Source organism: Heterocephalus glaber, unplaced genomic scaffold (assembly GCF_053883595.1).
Source record: "Heterocephalus glaber isolate CG9 unplaced genomic scaffold, H.glaber_assembly_v1.0 deba00001472, whole genome shotgun sequence".
Taxonomy (NCBI): domain Eukaryota; kingdom Metazoa; phylum Chordata; class Mammalia; order Rodentia; family Bathyergidae; genus Heterocephalus; species Heterocephalus glaber.
In genome coordinates this window covers 48,371,570-48,397,730 of record NW_028258315.1, presented here as the reverse complement: position 1 = coordinate 48,397,730, position 26,161 = coordinate 48,371,570, and the positions used below count along the sequence as shown (strand labels likewise).

Sequence of the window (26,161 nt, the reverse complement as noted above, 5' to 3'; positions counted from 1 at the left end):
CCTTTCTCGTTTATATTTATTTAGATCAGTATTTCCCAAAGTATGAATTTTTGGAAAATTAATTATACAGAATATTGGTAGGATATTTTGGAAAGAAAAAGAGTATGAATTAACTAAATAAGATTGGGGAATATTGGGTTGAAGAAATAAGGTTTCTTTAAGCATAGGATTTCATAGTCTCTATACGCTCACGTGCTTTACAAACATCTAAAACACAAAAGTAGAATATGACATCTCCTAAACCTCCTTGAAAACAACACTCTTTTTGGCTGAGTCTCTTTATTTATTTTTGAGGTCCATGGGATCAAACTCAGAGCTTCATGCTTGCTGAACACACACTCTACCACTGTGCTGTGAACTAAGGCTATGAAATGATGTCCTGCAAGTCAGAGGTCTACAGAGTGGTGACCTCCTTGTCTGTGAGCTCTTACTCGCGTTTTACAGGGACTAAAGGAAGAAGAGATGGGTGAGAAGTCAGTGGTAGGCTTCCAGGATGTACCTATATTCTCTGCTCTAAAACTTATCTTTCACATGATCATCACTTTCTGGGGGATAATTTAGCGATATCTATGGAAAAACCCTGTCAACTTTGGGTGCTCAAAATGAACCCCTGTGGTACATCAAGGCATTAGAATCTCCATTTGAAGCTGCTTACATTTGGCTTTTTTCCCTTTTTCTTTTTATAAATTTCAAGATTTTATACATATGTAGACATTCCTTGTTATTCATGGGGACTCATTTCCTGACCACCTGCAAATATCAAACTCCACATTAGCATAGTGTTTGCATGTAATATATGTACATCTTTCCACATATTTTAAATCATCTCTAGATTACTTTAATTTCTAATACAATGACAATGCTATGTAAATAGTTGTTATAATGTATTGTTTAGGGAGCAAGGAGGAAAAGTCAATACATGTTCAGTACAAATATGATCTTTTTTCCCAAATAGTTTTGATCTGTGGTTGGTTGATTCTGTGGACACAGAACCCTTGAATATGGAGAGCCACCCTTACATAATATTGCAAGAGTAACATATGTGTATACTTTACAAAAATAATGTACTGAAGTCGGGTGGAATAATATTGAGGATCACTTAGCCATTTACATGAAAAACATTTACTTTCTTCATATTCTGTGACCTAGAAGTTTCACTTGGAATTTATCCAACTTACCCTAAGGAAACAAACTTGCATGTGCATAAATACATATTTAGCTATGAGGGTCTTATCAAAGAAGGATTTCCGCTTGTGGGAAATGAACAGTCTTAATATCCAACAAATATGATTGGTTGCAAAAATGATATAGTTTACAAACTCCAGTTCCCAACAGGAAACTCTTTAAAAAATGTGTTGCAGTAGAATACATAATTGCCCAAAATAAAATTTCCTAATTTTTCAGTCAAAAAAACTCAGCTGACAGGACTGAGGCTCATTGGTAGAGCACTGGCTTAGCCTGTGTAAGACCTGGGGTTTGACCCCCAACACCACAAAACAAAAAGCAGATGACACAGATAATAGAGCTCATAATCCTAAAAGAAATGACTGGGATGATAAATCAAAATGTATATAGTGGTAGCTCTAAGCAGTGGTGAGATAAGGAAAATTTTTCATTTTTTCTGTACCTTCCTATGTTAACTTTCTTTTTTTTTTGGTACCAGGGATCGAACTCAGGATCTTGTGCTTTCGAGCCAGACATGGTACCACTGAGCTAAATCCTGGCCCCTATGTTAATTTTTGTATAATGAATATTTCTGAATAAATTTTACATTCACGAAGTTCAAAGTTTGAAAATGATAAAAGGATTTATAGTAAAAAAAAATTGTATAGCTCTTTCAGTCAACCTATTCCTCTTTCAAGTGTTCAAGCTTTGGGTTTCTTGAGTACCCTCTTAAGGACCTATCACATTGATATTTTTATATTTACATATGTTCTTATTGCCCTTGATCACGTGAATACCATGTGATACAAACTGTTTCACATTTTGGGGTACTTCTTATGTGTGGGAATATACCTGAAGGGAACATTTCTAAAAGTGGAATTGCTGGATCAAAGCCAATATACATTTGTAATTTAAATAAATATTGTTACATTGCTCCCTGAAATTACAAAACCTTCTTCTCATGATATCTTTTAGTACTTTAATGTTTGAGTCTGTACGTTTCACTTTAGTTCCCACTTTAATTTATCTAGGTTTAATGAATACTTAATAAGAAAACCAAATAATTCAAAATATTAAACTCCTCACTCATGGTGGAAATTCAAGTGCTAGTTCTCCCCATCTGGCAGATCACAGGATCTAGATGCAAATAAGGACGTCGTGCAAAGCTTCAGCTTACACAGGCACAAACTGTGTAGCAAGACCTCTGCTCTCCTTTCTGCAGGTTTACTGGCTTCCAGAGTCTCACTGGAGTGAAGAGGGAAACTCCAAGAGCTTGATTCCCACCTAAAGTGAATTTTCCACTCCACAAGAATTGAGGTTGTTGGCTGGATTTCCCTTCTGGTGTGTTGTAAGTTGTTTTCATCATGTAAGTAAAGAGAAATGGGCTCCCATGGAGAAATGGGGTGTGTCGGTGTATGCAGGAATGTGAGGGCAAGCAAGGAAGAAAATGAATTTTATTCCTGCAGAGATTCTGTAGACTTCTATTCACGGGCAAATGTAAGCAGCTGTACTGAAATGTCAAATGGATTTGTACAGCTGACTCAAGTTGCCAAAAAGAGAGCAGTGTAGTAGTTCCATAAATTGACCCTGTCCAGCCAAGCCCTGCTTAATATAGATCTGGCCTGAGCTTAGCTGTAGTCGCTCCTAGCCACCTAGCAAACACCACTGAGGTTCCTGGGGAAAAAATATCTCAAGGGTGGGTTGACCTGAGACACTTGTTAACTCAGAGAACTTCTTGTGTTTTCTTCCTCCTCTTTTTAAAAATCATCTTTGACTATTTCTTTTTTTTTTAGTGAAATAGAAACAGAAAAAAATGTCAGAGCATAGCAGGAATTCAGATCGAGAATTCCTTGATGAGGAGCTTGATGAAGATGAGATTTTGGCCAACTTGTCTCCTGAAGAGCTGAAGGAACTGCAGTCGGAAATGGAAGTCATGGCCCCTGACCCTCACCTCCCTGTGGGCATGATCCAGAAAGATCAGACGGACAAACCACCAACAGGAAACTTTGACCATAAATCTCGTGTTGATTATATGTATTGGCAGAAGGCATCCAGACGCATGCTGGAAGACGAACGAGTTCCTGTCACCTTTGTACAGTCTGAGGTAACCAGGGATGTGTGTGTGACCCAAGAATGGTGCCGGGGACTGGGCTATCCAGTGTCCATGTTGCAGCTATGATGTCCCAGGACTCCAGGGTTTTGTTCAGGTTTTTTTGGTCACATCTAGATTATATCATAATATTTAATTATCTTCCATTGGCACTTTCTGGAACACTTCGTATATTGTGAATGAAAGGTTGGCCATTTCTTGTTCAGTGTCTGTTCTTAAACCTTACTATAAGGTTTGCTGAGCAGGAAAGCCTATATGCTATAACTATGCTACTTGGAAGCAGTTTTCTTAACTTTTTCTTCTTCTTCATCTTCTTTCTTCTTGGCTCACAGGCCCCTTTGAGAAGATTTGCACCCTCTTTGTCTGGCACATCCATGCACATGAAATATTTCACATCCAGTGTCAAAGATTTCACAGTTCCGTAAGAGTCTAGCCGCACACTGTGGGATTAAATCAGGTCAAATAACCAGAAATGTGTAACATTCCCACCATGCATTGGGTATCAGTGATGCCATTTAGAAACTGATAGCTATTAAGCTGTTTTAAATAGCATTATTTTATCTTTAAAATAATTTATTTTACATTATATTTAGCAAAATAAAACTACACAGAAATTCCAAGAACAAGGAATAAATCAAGTTTCATTTTGGTGAAAAATTTCTGGCAAAATAGAGCACAATGAGACAGGTCTTCCATTTGATTGTCAAAGCACAGTTATAAGGATAGTGTGTTGTTTTGTGGCACTGGGGATTAGATCCAGGACCTCAAGCTTCCTAGGCAAATGCTCTACCCTTGAACTATACCCCCAGCCTTTTAAAAATTTGAGACAGATGCTCACTTAGCAGGCTGGCCTCAAACTTGCAATCTTGCCTTAGTCTCCCAAGTAGCTGGGATTGTAGGCATGTACCACTGCAAGATAGTTCTTTCTGAAAAAAAATTAAAAACTAGAATTTTTGATGACTCTATGAACTTCATGTAAATCAGCATAGTTTTTTTTTTTAATGTTTCACTTAAAATGACTTAGCAAAAACAAAACAGATCCCCCCCAGGCAAAATTTCTTCTGTTATCCCTGCTGACACCAATGTATCTTGTCAGATTACTATCAATCAGCTGTCATTAAGGCAAGTAGTAAATTGGTTTCATAGTCAGGAGAGTTTAAATATATACTGAGCTCAAGAAAATAAATTGCTGACTTGATCAGGTTAGAGCTTATGATACAAATTGTAGACCTTTTACAAGTTGAGGTCAGTGGATTCAAACCCAAGTCTATAGCAGCACCAATTTTAGAGAAAAAAAAAAAAAACACAAGGCTGAATACTTCTACCTGTTTCTTCCTCTGGTATAAACAGCTTGATGGTTGGCTCCCCCTGCTGGGACAGATGAGAAATTCAGTGGAGAAGGCTTTACTTGATTAAACACGCTGTTATCAACTGTCAATTCCAACCTATAATATAAGGGGTGTTTGAAAAAATACAGTGAACGTTGAAATTAAAAATCTTATTACAGTAAAAGGCACATTATCATGGGGTGTGTTTAAAGCAAGAGGGAATATTTTGAGTATTTCAGGGGGATTAATGCCAATGCTTAATTTATTGTAATAAAATTTTAATTTGATGCCATATTTTTTGATGACCCCACATTAATCAACCATTTACAGCAATTTCTGTCAAGTAAAAGCATTACAGTATGCCTTCATCACCTTATTCACTAGATTTGGTATTAAATGACTACTAGATCTTCCCCAAAGCCAAAATGACCATTAGAGGTAAAAATTTTGAATTGATTCAGAACATCAAGGCAGCCACAACAGGACAACTAAATACATGAAAGAGGGCTTCCAGAACTGCTTCAGAAAGTGGCAAGAACAGCGGGGTTGGTGTTTCTGATGTGAGGAGGAATCTTTTGAGGAAAATTAATAGCAATGTATCTTTTACTGTAATATATTTTTTTAAATATAAATACCATATTTTTATCACACCTCACATACATGAGCATTAACTTTTTCTCAGATGCTCCTGAGTCTCTGATTCTAATGACACCTGTAAGTTAGATCTATTGTATACAAGAGCATAATAATTGATACACAAGAATCTAATAAACTTTTTATTTTTAACATTGGAGACTAAACCCAGGGCCTCACACATCCTAGGTAAGCACTGTACTGTTGAGCTGTATCCGTAGCCTTTTTTATTTTGAGGCAGAGGCTCACTAAATTGCCCAGACTGGTTTTGAACTTGTGATGCTCCTGCCTCAGTCTCCTGAGTAGCTGAGATTACAAGCATGCACCACTGTGCCTGGAGACTTGTTCCTAATAAATATTATTGATGGGTTACTGTCATTTGCCTTCCCAGACTAAGGAATTATTTCTACATGTCTGCATGATCTCATTCCATTTTGTAGCTGGCTCCCCTTTCTAGGCACAAAAGAAACAAGGCTAGTGAGGCTGTCTCTGGAGTAGCCACAGTACTTTCCACAAAGCTAATAAGGCAAAATCCAAACCAAGGTTTTTTAAAAAAACATGTTCCAAATTATTAGACTACCCTCATTTTTCCCACATTATATTATATTCCCAGGGAAATTTGATGCACATGTTATATACAATTAGCAGACATTTTAGGAATGTAAATTTTAGTTAGGGCAATAAGGAAATTACTGTGTAACCCAGGGATGTTGAGTACAAAGATGCTTTTTCAGCTATGTATGAGGAATGTATTGAGGAAAAGCTATAAAGTTTTCAAAACAAATAAATTTGTAACTGCTTCTGGAATTGAATGCCATTTTGAAAAACAGTAGGTTTTTTTTTAAACAAAATTAACTAGGTTTTATGTTAATAGAGTTGGTGTCTTGTATCCTCAGGGTCGCCATCCTTAGATTCAACCAAACATAAATCAAAAATAGTTTTTAAAAACTTGAATCTGAGCTAAACATATACAGACTTTTTTCTTTATCATCATTCCCCAAACAATATTGTATAATAATTTACACAGCATTTACATTGTATTGGGTATTGCAAGTCATCTACAGATGACTTAAAGTACCTATAAGAGGGAGGATGTGTATAGTTATATGCAGATACCATGCCCCTTTATAAGGGACTTGAGCACCCATGAATTGGGGTAGTCCAAGGGGTCCCAGAGCCAATCCCCCAGTGATACCAAGGGTATAGCTCTATGTGGGATGGGATAAACAGGTGAAAATGTGTATTTACTTAGATGAATCTATAAAAATTTGTCTTTATTATAGTTGTATTTGTTTATAATATATGCTCTTTGAAAAAACTTTAGAATTAGGTAATGTAAATGTGAAAGGCAGGGCTGGGTGTAGCTCAGTGGTAGAGAACTTACTTGCCTAACATGTACAGGCCTTGGGCTCAATCCCTAGGAAAGGAAAAAAAAAAAAAGTGAAAGTCTTCCAAATGCTTCCCCTCTTCAGACTTTTCTTAGTAGGTATCTCTCTTTCTCAGAAATAGCCACAAGCTTCAAACATTGCAACAGTCTTTTCTATTCCAACAGTTTTTCCCAGTACAGCAATACTGCACATGTAGTTTATTGGCTTGCTTTTTTGCCTAAAATAAATTTTGGCTTGAATTTTTTTTTCATTTAAAATAAACATTTCTCACTTAAATAATTTTATCTCTGGTAGATATTACTGAACTTCATATTTGTTCACTGCTATGTATTCTAACCTTCACAAACCTCTCTTGTAGGAAAACACTCAAGAACATCATGACGAAAGAGACAGAAGTAATAAAAATGTGTCCCAATTTTTAAGAGAAAAGCTCAATAATGAAATAGCTGCAATTAAAAAGGAACCAAACAGCAGCAATGACAGTGAGGGTGAGGAAGACGAAGATGATGCAAGCGATGGCTATGAAGATGATGAAGAAGATGATGGGGAAGAGAGTGATGAAAAGACAAAAAGAGAAGAGGAAATGAAAGCAAAGGAACAAATCAGAAATTGTGAGAGAAACTGCCAGCGGGCAACCTCTAAAGCCTTCAAGAAACAGGCAGACCAACAAGAGGCCCAAGAAAAAAGTGAGAAAAAAATATCAAAATTAGATCCTAAGAAGTTAGCTCTAGATACCAGCTTTCTGAAAGTAACTGCAAGGCCTTCAGGGAACCAAACAGATCTGGATGGGAGCTTGAGGAGAGTGAGACAAAACGACCCTGACATGAAGGAACTCAACCTGAACAACATTGAAAACATCCCCAAAGAGATGTTACTGGACTTTGTCAATGCCATGAAGAAGAACAAACATATCAAAACTTTCAGTTTGGCAAATGTGGGTGCCGATGAGAGTATAGCATTCGCCTTGGCCAACATGCTACGTGAGAACAGGAGCATCACCACACTCAACATTGAGTCCAACTTCATCACAGGCAAAGGCATCGTGGCCATCATGAGGTGTCTCCAGTTTAATGAAACGCTCATTGAACTTCGATTCCACAATCAGAGGCACATGCTCGGCCACCAGGCTGAAATGGAGATATCCAGGCTTTTGAAGGCCAACAATACTCTCCTAAAGATGGGCTATCATTTTGAGCTTCCAGGTCCTAGAATGGTGGTAACTAATCTGCTCACCAGGAATCAGGATAAACAAAGGCAGAAAAGACAAGAAGAACAGAAACAACAGCAACTGAAAGAGCAGAGAAAGTTAATAGCCATGTTGGAGAATGGTTTGGGGCTGCCCCCAGGGATGTGGGAGAAGTTGGGAGGACCCATGCCCAATTCCAGAATGCAGGAGTTCCTCCAGCCGCCTCCTCAGCCTCCCAATACCCAACCAGTTCTCTTTGGCCGAAGAAATGAGGTGATGAAAAAGCCATCACAGCCTCCCCAGTACAAGACAGAACCTGACTCCTTCCGAGTGGTGAAGCTGAAGAGGATCCAGCGCAAATCTCGCATGCCGGAAGCCAGAGAACCACCAGAGAAAACCAACCTCAAAGATGTGATCAAAACACTGAAGCCAGTGCCAAGGAATAGGCCACCCCCATTGGTGGAAATCACTCCCAGAGATCAGCTCTTGAATGACATTCGTCACAGCAACATTGCCTATCTTAAACCTGTAAGTAGAAGGAGGGAAAAATAGTGAACAACCACCACAAGAAATGTATCCCTATTCTGATCCCTGTACATTTTAACACAAGGAGATATTAGTGGTGAATAATTGGGGGAAGCCAGGGAGCATAACCAGTAAGTCTCAATTAGTGGTTAACCCTAAAGACATAACAGCTACGTGACTACTGTGACCATAATATTAGCAGCTAACATTTATTGAGCACTTTCTGTAAGCCAGGATCGTCCTATCAATGGACACATATCATCTTACAATTCCCTAAGTAGGTACCATTATTCTTCCCATTTAAAAAGAGGAGGTTTGGCCAGCAGAGTACTGTAGTGCAGCAGGAGCATGTTGCACCCATGCAAAGAGGAGGCTGAGGCTTCGAGAAGTTACTGACATGTCTAGGAGATGCAGCTGAGAAGTGGTAGAGCTGAGAAGTGGCAATTCTGAGAAGTTCCAGGATCAAAATTTTATTCACCCTGCTGTTCTGCACCCTCCAAGCACATGTGCAAAATGACACCATTCTAGCCACACACAGATGACAGGAGATCCCCTGGGACCTGCTGGGAGGAGTAAACAAGAAGGAGGCCTAATCGAGCCAAGTTTAGAAGTAACTAAAAAAACTGCTAAAGGCAGTTGACTCTGTTTTAGTAAACAAAGAGAGATTACCCACAATTGCATTTATACTCTTCACCTTTATTTTCTTTTGGTGGTGGCAGTACTGGGAGTGAACCCAGTACCTTAGCACTGAGCTACACTCCTGGCCCTTTTTTATTTTTGAGACAGAGTCTCACTAAGTTGCTAAGTTGCCCAGGCTCAGCTCACACTGATGATCCTCTTGCCTCTGTCTCTCAGAGTGCTGAGGTTACAGGCAAGGCCGCCACCCCCAATTTACATTCTTCACTTACTAGGTGGATAGATGAAGGATAAACTTCAGGTTAGAGTCCATGAATCTAAAGAGCTTGAAAATATTTACTGTTACTTCAGTTTTAATATTTACTATGATTCAATATTGCCACTCAGTGAAAAAGTTCTATTCTTTGCAGCAGCTGAGGTTGCAGAAATGAATTTTTGGAGGTCATTATGACTGCACTTACAGAGGCTAAAGGATGTGTGTCTATGTTACATTGCTTGATACTTAACTGTGTTAGTTTAAAATCTTGAGTGTAATTTAGCCAAGAGATTACCTTGACAGCATAGTCAACATATTGTTTCATCATAGAGATTCACAAATTTTTTAAATGATTTAAACAGATTTCCATGCAAGTTGTACTTTTTGTGCTGTAAAGAGCTTTACATTCTAAAATGAAATAATTGTTACTTCCCCAGCACCACATTTAAAAAGATAATTGTTATTTATTCACATACATACATATTTATATCTCTTCTTCCCATCTCCTAGAAATATAATTACCCATATTCCATTTTTTTAATCAAACCTGACTTTCATCTATGACTCAGGGACAGCTTGAGCTTCCCGGGGATCAGCAGTAGGAGAGCACTAGAGGTCACATGAGGTCAGTTGTGGCTCTTCGCTTGGCCTTGGGCACAACTTCAAGACTGCACCTGCTCTTCTCCCAACAGCCAACCCTGGGGTAAATGAGGGTGTTTGAGTTAACTAACACTCCATCATTTCTTTCATAATCTGTCTTTGGCAAAGAATATCTTAGCCACCTTGATGGCTCTAAGTCGGGAAATAACTGTCTGAACAGAATGATCCAGTCTATCTTAGAATCTGTGTGAAAGGTGGCATGTAGATTCAGAGCAGAATAAGTAATGGAGTTCAAACAATTATCTGAGCCACCTCCCAGATTTCTGAGGGAAGGTTCTCTGAGAAAATCCACTTTCCTTGAGTCTATTCTATCCCATCTGTTCATTTATTCATTAATGCCGCCAGTGTTTGTTCATGTGAAAGGGGCAGGGATAACATACAGTAAGGCAGGTGCAGTCTGTACCTCATGGAGCTAACAATGTAGGTTTTATATTTTTCAAGGTTAAAGCTCTTTCCCTTTTACTTATCCGAGAAAGTTTCAGCTTTGAGTCTAAACCCTAGAGCACATGACATTAAAAGAAATTCATGCTGATATTTGCAAGAATGCAACACCCTACTAAGTACTAAATTTTTCATGTTTTAATCAATTATAAAACGTTCTCAATTTTAATTGTCTGGTTTATAAATTAAGAAACTGAAACATGTTGCAAACTAAAGCATTACATGCCTTTTGAGTGATAGTCTTGCATCTGCCTTTGAAATGGCTTAGTTAAATTAATAGAAAATTAAATTAATAGAAATTGCTAATTTCTTCTGCTTTCATTTGCCTGGCTTGGCCTGTGATACCTGTGTTTTCGCATGTATTTCACAAATGTCACACAACTTCATCTACTTGGTCTTGCAAAACACTATACAAGAAAAATATGAGCCAAATATGGTGGCATACACCTGCAATCCCAGTACTCTGGAAGGCTGAAGTAGGAAGATCTCAAGTTTGACCCCAGCCTGAGCGACTGTGGAAATTGGTGAGATCCTGTCTTAAAGCAAAAAATAAAAAAGGCTTTGGGATGTAGTTCAGTGTGAAGGCCCTGGGTTTGATCCCCAGTTAAAAAAAAAAAAAGGCCAGACTGTAATCCCAGAACTTCAGAAGCTGAGGCAGGAGGATCGCCATGAGTTCAAGATCAGCCTGGTCTACATAGTGAGTTCAAAGCCAGCCTGAACTACATAGTGAGACTCTGGCTCAAAAAAACAAAGCAACACCAAAAAAAACAAAAGAAAAAAAGAAAGAAAGAAAATGTAAAAATGCCTCATTTGCTTTACTAACATCATCTTGCTCCCTGCTGCCCTGTTTCCTTGCCTTTCTACGTACATAGTAAATATCTGCTTGAAAGCCAAGTCATAGCGTAATCTTTTAAAATACATTTTCCTTTTTTTGGTACCAGGGATTGCACTCAGGACCTTGTGCTTACAAGGCAGGCGCAGTGCCACTGAGCTAAATCCCCGGCCCCGACATTTTACTTTTTTTATCTTTGAAATAATTTTTGACCAACGGAAATTCAAAAATAGCACAACAAATTTTTACATACCCATCACATTTTACCACATTTGCCTTACCTTTCTTTAAAAACCATTTTAAGTTGTGAAGCACGTGCATATGTGTTGCCCCAACAGGGTGTGTAACTCTTCAGGGGTGGTGATAGAATGCAGAGTTGTGATGTGTGCACCCTTACATCTGTGGCCAACTGATGTAAAACACCATGAATTTTAAGATGCATTCTGACTTCTTAGCTGGGAAAACATCACAAACATGCCTCATAGACTTAATGAAATTTTTCAAACACCATGAGTGGTCATGTGACATCCTAAGAGAAAGGGATATTTTTGGTCCTTCCCATAAAACATAACAAGAATCACTTTATAGAGGTGAAATGAAAAGTTTATGGCCCTGGGGGCACAGATTCCCTCCAAGTCCCTGAATTTTCAAAAATAAGGTTAAAATTAACACTCAATTTTGAAATCTTGTTTTTTTAAACTAATCTTCTTGGGCCGGGGATTTAGCTCGGTGGTTCCTCCACCTGCTTCGAAAGCACGGGGTCCCGAGTTTGATCCCTGGTACCAAAACAAAACAAAAAAATAAACTAATGTTCTTAATGAGAATATTGACTATTTAAAACACAGCTAGAAATGGTTTATTCTTGGAAAACTTTAAAAAATATTTTTCTCTATAGACTTGGAAATACTAATTTTGAGCACATTGCAAGAATTAGTTTATATTTTTAAAATTATTTTTTCATTGTGATGCTAATTCTCTTCCCAAACCCATGCTTCTGGCTTTGGATCCCTGAAATGAAGTTCCCCAAAATCTGAATCTATACTTGCTTAGTTCAAATGCGAGCTCTTATAAGAAATGACCCATCCAACTCAGTTCAAGAGAACTATCTTCTGTAGGCCAGGTATCAAAAATTGGTAGATACAGGATGAGGGATTTAGCTCAGTGGTCCCACCACCTGCCCCCCAAGTGCAAGGTCCTGAGTTCAATTCCCAGTACCAAAAAAAAATTGGTGGATACAGGCCAGGTCTGCAGACCTGCTTTATTTGGCTTAAATGTTATAGCCTAAGTTTCAAATGTCTCATAAAAAATTCTAAACAGGGCTGGGGATTTATCTCAGTGGCATTCCACCTGCCTCACAAGCACAAGGTCCTGAGTTCCATCCCTGGTATCCGGAAGAAAAAAAAAATCTAAATATCTGGTGTCCCTTGAAACATCACATCTGACCATTCTGGGTTTATATTTACATAACACAAATCAGCTGCTCTGTCTGTGTGTGTGTGTGTCTGTGTGTGTGTGTGTGTGTGTGTGTGTGTGTGTGTATGGTACGTGGTGCTAGGGCTTGAACCTAGGGCCTCACCCAGGCTAGGCAGGCAAGCTCTGTCAAGTCAGCTACTTCTGTATCTTGGCTTCTCCCTTGAGATGGACGCAGCTGCTCCAGTATTTCTTCTTATACCTTCCATGCTTCATTCATTTACTTGGTTGGCTCCTGAAGAAATTTTTAGTTTTCTCGTTTTTTTTTTTTAAATCCTTTTCCTTTCTAACAAAGTGAATTTATTACATAACAACTAATCTCTTTCCCTATGAGTTAATAACTCTTAACAGATGTGATACCAGAACCAAGCATTTTTTGTACAAGCTTTTCCCTCCCTGACAAAGGTACAGTTTTCTTTTCTCTTCCAAAATGTCATGGCTCTCACTGGAGGGTGTTTGTACTTTTCACTGAGGTGCAATCCCATTTGCCGCAGCTCTTGCCTTCACCAAGGCCAACTGCAGTTACAGCAAAGCCAGGCTTCTGCACCCAGATCATGACCATTTTAGCAGCCACTTCCTTTTACTTTGGGCTCACTGACAACAGTGCTAAATTTCTCCTTCAGGAGGACCTCAAGATAATGTCATATGCAACCTTTGTTTTCCAAAAACTTCCATGATGCCTTTGTAGTTGCTATGATTGCAGAATTTATAGACTTGAGCCTCTGACCTTGTCTCTTGTCCATTCTTCTTTGCTCCATCTTTAACCAGCTTCTCTAGATTGTATCCTTTTGCAATTTTCTTTCCTGTTGTCTGTCTCCTTTCGTGTCAATATCACATCATCTAGGACAAGACCCCAATTTCCTTTTCCCTCATTGTCAACTTCTTTTTTTCTGTACCCCTGGCCCGTTTTTTTGGTTTTTGTTTTTTTGCAAAACTCTTTTTCTTATTAGTACATATTTGTCTTACACAATGATCACATTCATCATAGGGAATTTGAACCTGTATATAATATGTCTTAATTCTTTTCTTCCCCAGTCACTTCCTCTCTTTTCAACTCTTCTTCCCCTCCCCATTTACAAAAGCTTTGTTTCCATTTTTTCCCTTCCATTCTCTCTTTTCTTAAAATCCCGTTCCCTTCCTTTCTTTCCCCCTTCCCCTCCCTTGTTCCCCTTCCCATTTGAACATGTTCTTCCTACTTCCCAGTATCTATCTTCCTTTTGCTCCTCATGTACCCTTTGGGTTTCTCCCACAAGAGAAACAATAACCCAGGTGTGGTGGCACATTCCTGTAATCCCAGCACTCATGAGGCTGAAGCAGGAGGATTGCAGTAAATTCAAGGCCAGCCTGGGGTACACAGTGAGTGCCTGAACTACATAGTGAGACCCTGTCACAAGAGGGGAGAGAGAGAGAGAGAGAGAGAGAGAGAGAAAGAGAGAGAAATGAAGTATTTAAACTTGTGTTTCTCATTTACTTCAATTAAAATTATGGTCTCGAGGTGCATCCATTTACCTAAAAATGATTCGTTATCTATCCTTCTCTACCCCTTTTTCTTGTCACTGAAAAGAAATCAGAAGAATCTACAAGAGTCAAAGCCAAATGTAAATCATAACTTTGAAAATGCAGTGGTTCTTATAAAGGGAGATGCTCTGGAATAAAGCACTGTAACATCTCAAGCTCCTGTCAAAGAGCTTACACAGTCTAGGAATTGTGTGAACCAGAAATTACCTTCCCCTGGAATGTAACGGCTTTGGTAAACAACTGCTCTTAAGTCTGTGGCCCATCCCAGACTCTGATTCAGTAAGTCAAGACCTGAGATTCTGCATTTCTGATCGATTCCCTAGTGCACTGATGCTGCTTCCTTGTGGGCTACATTCTGACAATCAGGACCTTATGACACCCTTGGCAACCACACCCGACACTTTTCCACGGAGAGCCTTGCTTTTCTGCCTCCATTACACTCTCTGCCTCAAGTTGATTTTTCTTCTATCTGTTGGAATCTATCCAGTGTCTGAGGCTTGTCTTGAGTACTACTCCTTTCACACAGAATCAAAGCAAACACTGATCATGTATGAGGAGTGATCAAAATATACAGTGAATGTTGAAATTTTTAAAAATACAGTAAAATAGACATTGCCATGAGTCTCCCTCAAATTACTACTTTTCCCTTTGAACACACTTATCCCACTGTCCTTGCTACTTTATGAAGCAGATCTGGAAATCTGTTTTGTGAGTTCTGAGGTTGAGCTGCTGTGGCTGCCTCATGTCCTGAACAGACACAAACAAAATGGTCTCAGAACACATGACCTGCACTAAATAATCCCTGCTGAAAAGGTCTTCCCACCCAGGCTTTATGAGTGTGGACATATGTGTGTACTGTGTAATGGACACACATACACATGCACGCCACACACTCTCTTTTCACTTCTTTTGTTGTTGTTGTTTTGAGACAAGGTCTCTCTATGTAGCTCAGGCTGGCCTTGAACTCATGGCAGTTCTCTTGCCTCAGCCTCCCAAGTGTTGGAGTTACAGCCATATGCCACCTCATTGGATTCTACATACACTCTTTTTAAAAACTAATTTTAACAAATGAAAAGCCAAAGAACTCCCTAGTGATAATACAAGTTGATTCTTTCCCATTTGAAAAAGCTAGCTGTTTTTTTTCCTCCATGGTTTTTGTCATTCTGCTTGTAAAAGGCTTCTCTGATTAAATTATATAGTTAGTTTTTCTTACAACTTTATAGTCTCTAGTTATTAAAAACATTTGATATTACAGATTAATTAGATGGTTAGATTTTAGAAGTAAATGGGAAGCAAGGAGTCTACTTTATTATTTCTCTTTCAAACCGTTCACTAAAGATCATTTTGTGACTCATTCATCTTTACCCCAGTGAGCTGAACTGGCAGCTTGCTCATATTTGGTTTATTATGCTGGGTCTGTGTCACATTTTGCTTCTTAAAATATAATTCTGGAACACTTCAGTAATATAAGCACATATAAAGATCCACAATACAAAGATCACTTTGTTTTAGCTATTTATTGCAATTTTTCAGTTATTTTAGGTACCTGGTATATTTTTTGGTTCATTGTTCTTCTTTATTATGTGTTTTTCCCGAATGAGCAGCCACATCCCTTCCTTTGTCGGACGAGGCAGGACAGAGCAGCTGGAAGGTCCCTAGGCTTGAAGGCAGCAGCATACAGTACCAGTGTCCTCTGGTGGGCAGTGTGCTGGGAAACATTCCTGGCCAAAGGTCATGGGCAGAGAAGTGGCTGCAGGAGGAGCCATAACCGATGGCCACAGTGGTTTGTCACACTGGCAGATGGACTTGGGAAGGAAGGGAGAAACAGTCTTGGTTGTTGTTATACCAACTCTGAATGCCCTTTTAACCTCTTCATTGTCTTCTGGAAGGTTATGGATGAGTGCTTTCCTAAGATATAGTGCACTTGAAACCCTCGAGGAACTTGACTTTAAGCTGTTCCTATGACACAGATGTAGGAAGTAGATGTGCAGAATTGGATTTAAGTCACTCATAGGTTTTGCATCTGGGGGGGGGTCACCAAATAATATTTTAAATCTTACTGACCATCAAATTAGGAATGTGGCTCAAAGAGGAAAGATCTATTTTTAAAAGTACATGTATCTTTTTGAGGGGTGGTATTTCCATATGCAGTATATAGTCATGGATACTGTAATCAGACAAATCTGGTCACATCCTGCTTTGCCACTTCCTAGCTGTGTCACCTTTAGAAAGTTAGTGTCTTCTCTGAGTCTTTTTCCTCCTTACAAGGCTATTGTAGGATGTAGTGAGATAATTTTTTTAAAATAAAGGTTAACATTGATTATTCTGTTATTGTCATCACACAGCTGAAAAAATTGATGCCCAACACCAACTGACTAGTAAATGCTAGTGCCAGGTTTTGAACTCAGGCTGATTCTAGCACCTGCCCTCTTGTTTCTGATATGCTTCACCACATGGTAAATGACCCTGAAATAGTCCTTGGCATTCAGAAATACCCAGTGCATGGTGGCTGCCATGGTTGTTATTTTGTCATGATTTTGCAGGGCTCTCGGGCTAGGATTTCAAATCCATTCTGTATCCATGTCATTTTTGCTATACAGTGCTTGAATTCCAAGGATTGACTTTTCCCTTTTCTTTAAATGTTTAAATCACAGGTGCAGTTGCCAAAAGAACTGGAATAAGAGGTGGCAGAATCATCTGGAAGAACAAGAAGTTGAAACAATGACTCGTAGGTTAAGCATGGAGAGGATTTCGGCAGCGGCCCTTCTGCATACAGGAGGCAGAACTGCGAACAAGCTAACATCTGAGAGGGGTAAAAAGCACAATGTTTGGGCCACAACAAAATATGAGCAGAGGAAGGCAGGAGGAGACAAAAATAGTAATAGTCACAGGCAAGATTTTCTACTTGCAATCAGTTTGAGTGACTTAGGTGAAATTTGGAGTCATGTTTCCAGAAGCAGAAGCTAAAAAATGTTCTTGTAAACATTCGCTTTACTATTGCTTTTTTCTGGTGAATAATAAATAAGACAGAAGTGTTAACCATTTATCATATTCCCAGTTTTACCTCTTCCATCTCCTCTGCTGTAATTCACTGCACAGTATCTTAAAGGGAATGGGTCATGTTTCAACCTATGGAAATGTGAAGAATGAATCAAACTCCCGGTCCTTCTGCAGCTCTGAAATGAAAGGATTGCTTATTAGCTTATCTCTGGAGAATCCCCAGAGCTTTCATTTCCAACCCTGCCTAGCTTTCTCCCTCCTGACTCTCCTTAAGTTTTGGTGTGTTCTTCTGCTAGGAGTATCTGTGAGGAACAGAGCACTAAAGTCACAGGATGTGAAGAAAAAAAGTGCCAGCAGAAAAACTGTGAACAAAGTAAACTCCGTATATAGGAAGTATGACCCCAAAAATGTAAGAAGTGTTTAAATTAAAAAAAAATTTTTTAAAGTGCCTGGCATGGAGCACATACCTTTAATTCCAGCACTGGGGAGGCTGAAGCAGGAGGATTGCTGTGAGTCCTTACCAGCCTGGGCTCCATAGTGAGTTCAAGGTCATCCTGAACCACACAGTAAGACCCTGTCTCAAAAAAACAAAACAAAAAAATTTTTTTTAATAAAATGAAAAAAACTTTTAAATGCCATTATCTCCTCTCCACTACTCCCCTTTGCTTTCAACATATGTGCCCAGTGTTTTTTGCCACTTTCTGAAGTCCTTTTTTGTGAGTGTCTGTCCTGAATTGACTCAAAACATTTATGGCAATTTCTGTCAAATAAAAACAATATGGAATGTCCTTGTCCACCTTACTCACTGAATGTGGTACCATGTGACTCCTGGCTCTTCACTGAAGTCAAAATGACCATGCAAGGTAAAGGTTTTGAATGGATTAGGACATCAAGGCAGCCATGACACTCTCGAAAGAAGATTTTTAAAAACTGCTTCAGAAAGCAGCAAGAACCATGGTATGTGTGTTCAAAGCAAGGGGGAAGATTTTGAGGGGGATTAATGACAATAAATTGAAACAATTTAATCATGCATTTTATTGTTTGATCATACCTTATGTAAACGTTTCCTGCCAGTGTTTCCCATATATAATGACAACAGGAGCTATTGCTGTTTTGTAGAAATAAATTAGAAGAATAGATAATACAGCTACCAACAAGCTTTTGATAGTCGAGGAGTCTAATTTGATCTTTGTTGTGTTCCTCAAAAACCTTCTAAAGGAAGCTTGCTTACAGGATTAAACTCCTTATCCATCCTTTAGGACACTCCATTGCCTGGCACCAATGTACTTACTCATCCAGTCTTACCCACCACTTATCCTTTAAATTCCTCTTGATAAACCAGCCTTCTACACACCCAGTGCCTCTCCTCTCTCTGCCCTGCTACAGACCCACCCACCCAGGTATTTCCCTGGTGTCCTCTGTGTGTGAAAGCCCATTCCATCTTCAAAGCCAGGTCCTACCCCATGTCCTCCAAAAAAAAAAAAAAAAAAAAAAATAGTTCCAAACAACTCCAACCTGCATTCTTTCCTCCTAAGTTCCTACAGCACTTAATTATCTGTCCTAGGCCTTAGCTGTGTAGATTTTTGAGATTTTATAATAATAGAAGTGATATGAACCTAGGAATCAGGAAATCAAGCTTTGGCAATTTTTCTGTCTCCTTTACCTGAATGAATATGGCACCTGCCTTCTTTCTACTTTTGTGGAATCAGAAGTGATACATGACAGGCAAAGCAGGCTGGGAGAGGATAGCTGTAATGGGGACAAACTTAAAACAATACATTATTTGGAAGGATAAGTCAAGAGAAAGAAATATGGTGTTTCTAGTTTTCAAAGATAATTTGGTGTGTACAAAAGTAGCCAAATATAGATAGTTATGATTTTCAGGCAAATAATTAGCTGATAGCTTTGTTTTCTCCTCTAATATGTCTAGAAAATATCCTCATATACAAGCAGTTTGGTTAAGAAAGGGCTTCAAAAAATAAAACTTTTTACTCTGATAAGACAAAGCACTCTAAGCATATTTAAAAGCGTAATATATGTTAGTAGTTGAAGTTCTGGAAAGTCCTGTGAATTTGCCTGTTCAGCCACAGTATTTAAAAAGTCAGGAATTTTAAGAAGTACTAGTAGTCCTGAAAGAGGATTTTAATCCTAGATATACTAAAAAATATATATATATATGTAATTTCGTGTGGAAAGAGAAGTGTTTCACATTATATTTTTTCTATTCACATTCCTGTCTCATGAGTTCAAGGCCAGCACGAGCTACATAGTGAGCTCAAGATCAGCCTGCATTACAAAGTGAGACCTAGTCTCAAAAAAGCAAAAAAGTATTATCAATTGGTAACAGTCATATATTATGATTTTTCTATGATTATCTTTCCAGAACTTACCACTGGCCACTAGATATAATGAGGATCTTTTAAAATTCAATTTGTCACTTTCTTCAAATGTATGGCATTTAGTTAGTAGCATACACTGTACAGAACAATGGAGCAGGCTAAAATGTACGTGACACCAAGATCAGGTCTGAAAGACGATCCCATTGGAATTCAATGTTATCTATGGCTGTAAGGCATAAAGTGTTAAGGTTTTTAAAAGAGTATTTGGAACACAAGCTAAGAGCTCTTGCTGTGTAGTACATCCTCATGGTTTCTAGTGTTGTCACTGAGTTTTTCAGATGTTTAATATAGATGGCATTAAATAAAGTCTCACCAAAAAAGCCCTTTAATAAATTTTATTCTTCATATTTGGGTAAAGATACAGATTCTAGTCCATGTTTGAAGGCATGGTGATATCACCGTGCTAAAGATAAAGACTGCAGATTGGCTGAGAAATTAAAATGCAAGAAAACTCAAGAGCAGCAAATGCCATTGGTTTTTATTCTAGGACAGACAGAGTTTCTTTACCCTCATTGTCTTCACAATGCAATGCAGGAAAACCTAAATGTTTTCCACTTCACTTATGAAATCACTCAGTTGGCAAGCAAATTAATAATCTATTTCTAAACACATGGAAAATAAAGGGATGAGTGAGAGTAATGAAATACATAAACTCATGCTATCTCAATTTCAATGTTTATCTATGAAAGCATACGGTTATAACAATTGTTATCTAAAATCTTCATGAATTGCAGAAGCCAGCGATCATTCCCATTTTTAAAAGGTTTTTGGGCTTGGTCATCTAAAGATGCTTTTTAAATTTTAAAAGATCAGCTATTATTGTCCTCTTTGTGCCCCTAAGGAATTAATAAAAATGCACATTCATTTCTTTCAAAATACTCCAGTTAAAAGGAAACAGTGAAAAACATACGGAAACATTGCCTTGAACACCTTTTCTTCATGATAACAACAAAAAAATGTGCAATATAAACAGAACTCAAGTTCAGTTTTATTTTTTTGTTTGTTTTTTCAATGTCAGTCAAGGATAATACTGGTTACACAGCTGTAACCTCCTGAAGGAAGATGACAAAATTTGCAACAAATACCTGCTGGTGAACACACATTATTACCATTTCAAAAATTTACAAAAATTTAACAGAATATTCTCCTGAACAGCTATCTTTACATTTGTAAACAAAGTATAAACAACTGGCTTATCCAGTTAAACTGCAAGTCAAACAGGCAGCAAAATGTTAGAATCATCTTTGATTTTTAAAGAGTAATAATACAAACTAAACTAACCGATACCTCACACATTACAATCCTAGGGAATTTTGGAGAAGGTGCCAGGAGGGATTCAAAACAGGCTAACACACCATGTCATCCACTTTGACAGCCTTTTCTCTTTTTATTTATTTATTTTTCTTTTCCTTTGATAGCCTTTTTATTGACTCGTATTGCCTTGATCTTTTACAATTTTTTTTTTCCTATGAGATAGCAGTATTGTTGCTGGAGAATCCATGGTTCTCTTTCATTACCACACTGGAAACCTCAGACAACAACAGGAGGGTGGTTTTCTTTCGGTAACATCAGAGATGTTAAAGAGTGCGGCCTGCGTGTGCATGCTGCTATAGGTAGTTGGGTGGTAAAACGTGCACCTCCTATTCAAAAACACAAACAAAAGGTAGATCTGGACAAGGAGAAATTGCAACTCATTTTCTGCTGCAACCCTATGCCCAGGTAAATGGTTTATTCCTTCACTTTGCTGATATAGTCAGTGAATTTGCTGATGCTTTCCTCCTGCTGTTCCAAGGCCTCCAGGATAATGCCCATTGGCGTTCTCTTCACACCAATTCCCTCCATTTTATTCTCCAGCTTGTTCTTGAGGTTCCGAAGTCTCAAGGACGCATGGATGAACATCACTACAAAGAAGTGGACCATAGTTAGCACCAAAACAAGAATTCTCTTTTGCCTCCATTGTATTCCCTCTGGCTCTTCCCACTGCCAGTCCACTGCCTCGGTTAGCTGTGGTCCAATTTGTTTCTCTTATTGATCTATGCAGTCAAGCACTGAAAAATTGGGAAGAGAATCTAGTGTCACACAAATGCGGAGCCCAATAGCAGTTTGTGCTACATGGCTTGAGATCTATCTTGGTTTTATTTATTCTTATCTGATACAAATGTCTGATGACAGCAAGTATCCATACTTATTTGTGGATTTAATGAACGCCTTCGTCTGTCTGCGGTTTTGGAAAATTCTGCAGACTTTAGCAGACATGCCAATACACATAAGTAGTGGGTTATATAACTCCCATTGCACCTACGTTTCTTACAATGCAAGAAAAAGAAAACTCAGGTTCACTTACACAACAAAGGAAAAGTGATCCCAAACACAAAGACCATGACTCCCCCAAACATGGATATGAGAAAGTAGCTGGCCAACATGACCACCATCACGAATGTGGTGGGATACTGCTTCTTCATCCGGCGGAGGATGTCTTTATTATGGGCCGCCCACACGAACCCTGTGAACACCAGCACCACCACAATTCCTCCAAGGATCATGTTGAAGGGGCTCAGAAACCTGGAATAGGAAAAAACAACAGGGAAACTCCCTCAGCAGTAGGAGTAGCAGGAGGAAGGAGACCAGGAAGAGGAGTAAAAACAATTACTGAGTACTTACTAATAAGCACTTTACCTAAATTGGAACATTAAGTCCTCCTAATGTTAAGTAGATATAATTAATTCATTCCTCAAATGAAGAAACTTAGCTTCAGAGATTAGAAAATGGTGGGAGCAGTGTGACTCCCACCAAACTGGTCAGTCTATCTTACTAGAGGCTGACAATTTTGAAAGTGAAAGCTCCTCTTTTGTGTGTGTGTGTGTGTGTGTGTGTGTGTGTATTTGTGTGTGTTACTGGAAATTGAACCCAGGACCTTCATAATGAACTACGTCCCCAGCCCTTTTTAAATTTTTTTATCTCCAGACAGGGTCTCGCTAAGTTGTTAAATTGCCAAGGCTGGGCTCAAACTTAAGATTCTCCTTCCTCAGACCCCCAGACTACAAGCCTGTGCCATCACACAGGCTATCAAGCTTATTTTGAAAGAGTTGTGTCTAACTTTCACACTTCCTGGGCTCTAGCACACAGTGAATGGGCTGAATTTTCTTAGCTCTAAGGACATATTTCAACTTCATAAAAGTTGTCATGATGGAGGAATGTAGTGGAGAGGCCACACGACTGCCTCCCTGGTCCAGAACCAGTCTACAGTCACATACAATGTTTGAAAACTAACTTGAATCCTTATGTGAGAAAAAAAAAAATCTGTAAGACCTGGGATTTCTTGCTGGAAAAAGAAAATCTAACTTCACTAGGCCTACTTTTCCATGTGTTCTTTTTCAGACAATGAATGGTCTCCATTTTGTTACACCCCCGACCTCTCTCTACTGTATCCTTAGTACGGGGATCCAAAGTGAATGTCCTTGGTTGTTGCTTTTCTAACAGCTGGCCCCTATGGCTTTCTTACATACCCTGCCTGCCCTATGGAGGCATTTCAGTTTGAGTCCTGACATAGAAAGGCCATTTTCATTTTTTCTTACTTTATTTTTGTACTGAGGATTGAGTCAGGGCCTTCCCACAGCCGTTTTTATAAACAAAAAAAAATTATTTTAAGACAGAGTCTCATTAATTCACCAAGTTACCCAGGCTGGACTTGGATTTGTAATCCTGCCTCAGCCTCCCAGAGTGCTGGGATTATAGACAGGTGCCACCCCACCTGGCTTAATTAATCAATCTTTCATAAAGCCCAAAACATCTCAAGGAGATGAGTTGTCAATCCAAATTCCCAAGCAATATGGCCTTCAGACTCATTGTTATATGAGCCAAACATCCTTCTTAAGTGATAGCAATCACACTGGTCTTAATGATGGGGGAAACACTTAATGAAGAAGAAATCTGGATAAACTATTTCACAAATGAGAATGACTGGGCATTGCAATCCTCCATGCCAACTCGCTGTGCAGACGACATCCTTATTAACAAAATATTTGCAGTGGGCAAGTAGGATGAACAGTGAACTTTTCATTCTAGAACCTAATGAGGATTGTCTTGGGGGTGCACAAAGAGGGTCAGAGGGTTTTCACTGTACTTACAGTCCACAAGACGGATTGGCAAGTGAAGGATGGGGAAGGTGATGTCCAGAGTCACCCTTCCCTGATGCAGAATGGATAAAGGATTCTGACTGATATTTGGATTCATATTTAGGATAACCACAATTCTTTTTTTAAAGAAATGCCTTTAAATTTTAGCTCTTATTCTGCCTACTGAAACACATATGCTATTTTAAAGTTTTAAATAGAGTAGAAATTTTCCACACCTTACTGGGTGAAATCAAGTGATATAACCAATGTAAAACTGCTTTCAAAAAGTTAAAAATTTCTACTAAAAAACAATTAAACAGTGGCAAGAGTAGTAGAATATAATTTCATACCAAACCCTATAACAATTTACTTATTTCATTCAAAACCCTTGTAAATCCTTCAAGCCAATAAATATCTTTCTCAGAATATAATCTAGGGAAATAAATAAAATTGCAAAAGTTGAGATGTACCAGTGTTCATATCCATGGCATTTATGAGTAAAAATGTTTAGAAATCACCTGTATGGCTTGGAGGAGGCAAGGAGAGGCAGGCTGGCCAGAGAGAATCTGTAGGCTGAGCTGGGAGCCAGGTTTGGGCTGGAGAACAAAGCTTCACAGTGGCAATCTGAACTGAAATCCCTTCAATGACACTGGAGGGATGGGCCAGTGGAGATGGACTATTGTGCCAGGCCTGTGCCAAGCCTGGGTTGTAGGTTGAAGTGTGGTATAAACAGCTATTTTTTTTAAAAGGCGAAGTACACTTAATAGAATGAAAGACATTAATGATGCATTGAGTGGGTAAAAACAACTATAATACATTCTTTCTATTAGAAAGAATATGTGAGATAGCCCAGAAGTAGAAAATTTAATCATTTGTAAATTATTTTGTAATCAGAAATAAAAGGACCATATCAAAAAGAAAATATAAAAGCAACTATTCCTCCCCCAAGCTCTCCCCAACACTCAACACACAAGCTTTTCTGTCCGCCGGCCCTCCCTTCCCCACAGTTGTTTTACCTCGGTCTACTTAGCCTCCCTGCACTTTTATGTCATCTGGGTTATAACTTGTCTCCTGATATAAGCCTGGATCTGATCTAGGAAAGACAAAAATTTCTCTGCAGGCCTGAAAAAAGAACAGAATCAAGCAGGGCAGAAATAGTTATCTTCTTGTTGGGCGTGGTAGCACATTCCTGTAATCCTAGCACTTGGGAGGCTAAGGCAGGAGGATCACTGCAAGTTCGAAGCCAGCCTAGGTTACATAGTGAGTTCAAGGCCAGTCTGAACTACATAGTGAGACTCTGTTTCAGAAAACCAAAAAATTAAAAATAAATAAGTAGGGGCCAGGGACTTAGCTCAGTGGTTCCAGCGCCTGCCTCGCAAGCGCAAGGTCCCGAGTTCGATCCCTGGTGGTACCAAAAAAAAAAAAGAGAGAAAAATAAATAAGTAAATAAATAAAACTGTATCCTCTTGAACAGGTGGTAGGAACTCTGAGTAAAAGAGGCCCAGAAATTCTCCCAGATTCAGTCCTGACACCAAAAAGAATCTGAGAGTAATCAGACTAAAAGACTACGGTAGGAACATATTGGGTAGTTTACTCCCATTTCTTTCCATTTGCATATTTTTCCAACGGCCATGTATTATTTGAATAATTAAAATCACCTAGCCAGGGATAGGGACACATGTCTATAATCCCAGCACTTGGGAGGCTGAGGCATGAGGTTCATTAGTTCCTGGACTACATAGCAAGACCCTGTTTCCCAAAAAAAGCAACACTTGATATTTAGAAATGATAAATGAAATTGGGGAAAGGTTACTGATTGAAATATACCCTTTTACAGAAGCTTTAACATAGACCACACCCAAATATTTCTTACCTGTAAAGAAAAGCAAAGGTAAAAATTAACACAAAGAACTAAAACAGAGGGTTAAAGTCTAAGGAAGTCTTTTGTCCAAACTGCAAATAGGAAATGGTTGGTTGGCAGCAAGGCATCAAAGGTCTCATACTCAGTTCTTTCTAAAATATTAAAACAGTAACTCTTGAAGCAGACACTAAAATTCAAGATGATTTTGTCTTCCTCTGGACAAGTGAAGTACACATCTAGGTTAAATGTCTATCTAAATAAAGATCAGTTCAAAGAACAATGAAACTCTAGGCCTGACTCCAGCAATTCCAAATTTGCTTTTCACCTGTTCCTGTTGCTCATGTTCAGGGGGAAAGAACAGAGCACGGGCTCCTATAGAACTGGTTTTAGCTTACAGCATGCCCAGCCATCATCTATAATTAGAAAGTAACCAAGTTTCCAAACTGAAAAAAATTAACAAAGTTAATCAGAGGAGAAATGATTTTTTTCCATGTTCTGATTACATCAATTCCATTCTGAGACAAGGTGAAATGTATACCAATGCCCCAGTACTCACTTGCACTTGGAGCAAAACACACACACACACACGAAATTAATTTCATTTTCCAGTGAGTGCGGGAATGAGGGGAGCAGTCCTTG

At 38.7% G+C, this 26,161-nt stretch overlaps 2 protein-coding genes across 4 annotated transcripts in view; one reads left to right on the top strand and one right to left on the bottom strand.

The window, feature by feature from the left end:
* The first annotated feature begins 2,336 nt into the window (after positions 1-2,336).
* On the top strand, positions 2,337-17,198 carry Lmod3 (leiomodin 3). Of its 3 annotated transcripts, none has more exons than XM_021266027.2 (4): positions 2,337-2,512; positions 2,958-3,268; positions 6,982-8,337; positions 16,802-17,198. In XM_021266027.2, exons 2-4 carry the CDS (start codon positions 2,978-2,980, stop codon positions 16,826-16,828), a joined length of 1,674 nt encoding a protein of 557 aa, XP_021121686.1. In that variant the 5' UTR covers positions 2,337-2,512; positions 2,958-2,977; the 3' UTR covers positions 16,829-17,198. The 3 variants fall into 3 exon arrangements, with proteins under 3 accessions (XP_021121686.1, XP_021121684.1, XP_021121683.1); XM_021266025.2 differs by having other exon boundaries at positions 2,350-2,530; XM_021266024.2 differs by lacking the exon at positions 2,337-2,512 and adding an exon at positions 2,773-2,860.
* A 2,668-nt stretch (positions 17,199-19,866) lies between these two features.
* Arl6ip5 (ARF like GTPase 6 interacting protein 5) overlaps positions 19,867-26,161 on the bottom strand; it is a 19,210-nt gene continuing 12,915 nt past the window's right edge. Inside the window, exons 2-3 of the mRNA XM_004854183.3 lie at positions 21,891-22,108; positions 19,867-21,447 (exon numbers count right to left, since the gene is read on the bottom strand). Coding sequence (XP_004854240.1) covers positions 21,275-21,447; positions 21,891-22,108 — 391 coding nt within the window. The 3' untranslated portion in view covers positions 19,867-21,274. The remainder of the gene's footprint in view (positions 21,448-21,890; positions 22,109-26,161) is intronic.

Coding starts and splice junctions, on each gene's coding strand:
- Lmod3 (XM_021266027.2), top strand. CDS start 2,978: ATGTCAGAGCATAGCAGGAATTCAGATCGAGAATTCCTTGATGAGGAG. Junction 3,269..6,981: donor TCACCTTTGTACAGTCTGAG/GTAACCAGGGAT, acceptor CCTCTCTTGTAG/GAAAACACTCAAGAACATCA. Junction 8,338..16,801: donor ACATTGCCTATCTTAAACCT/GTAAGTAGAAGG, acceptor TTTAAATCACAG/GTGCAGTTGCCAAAAGAACT.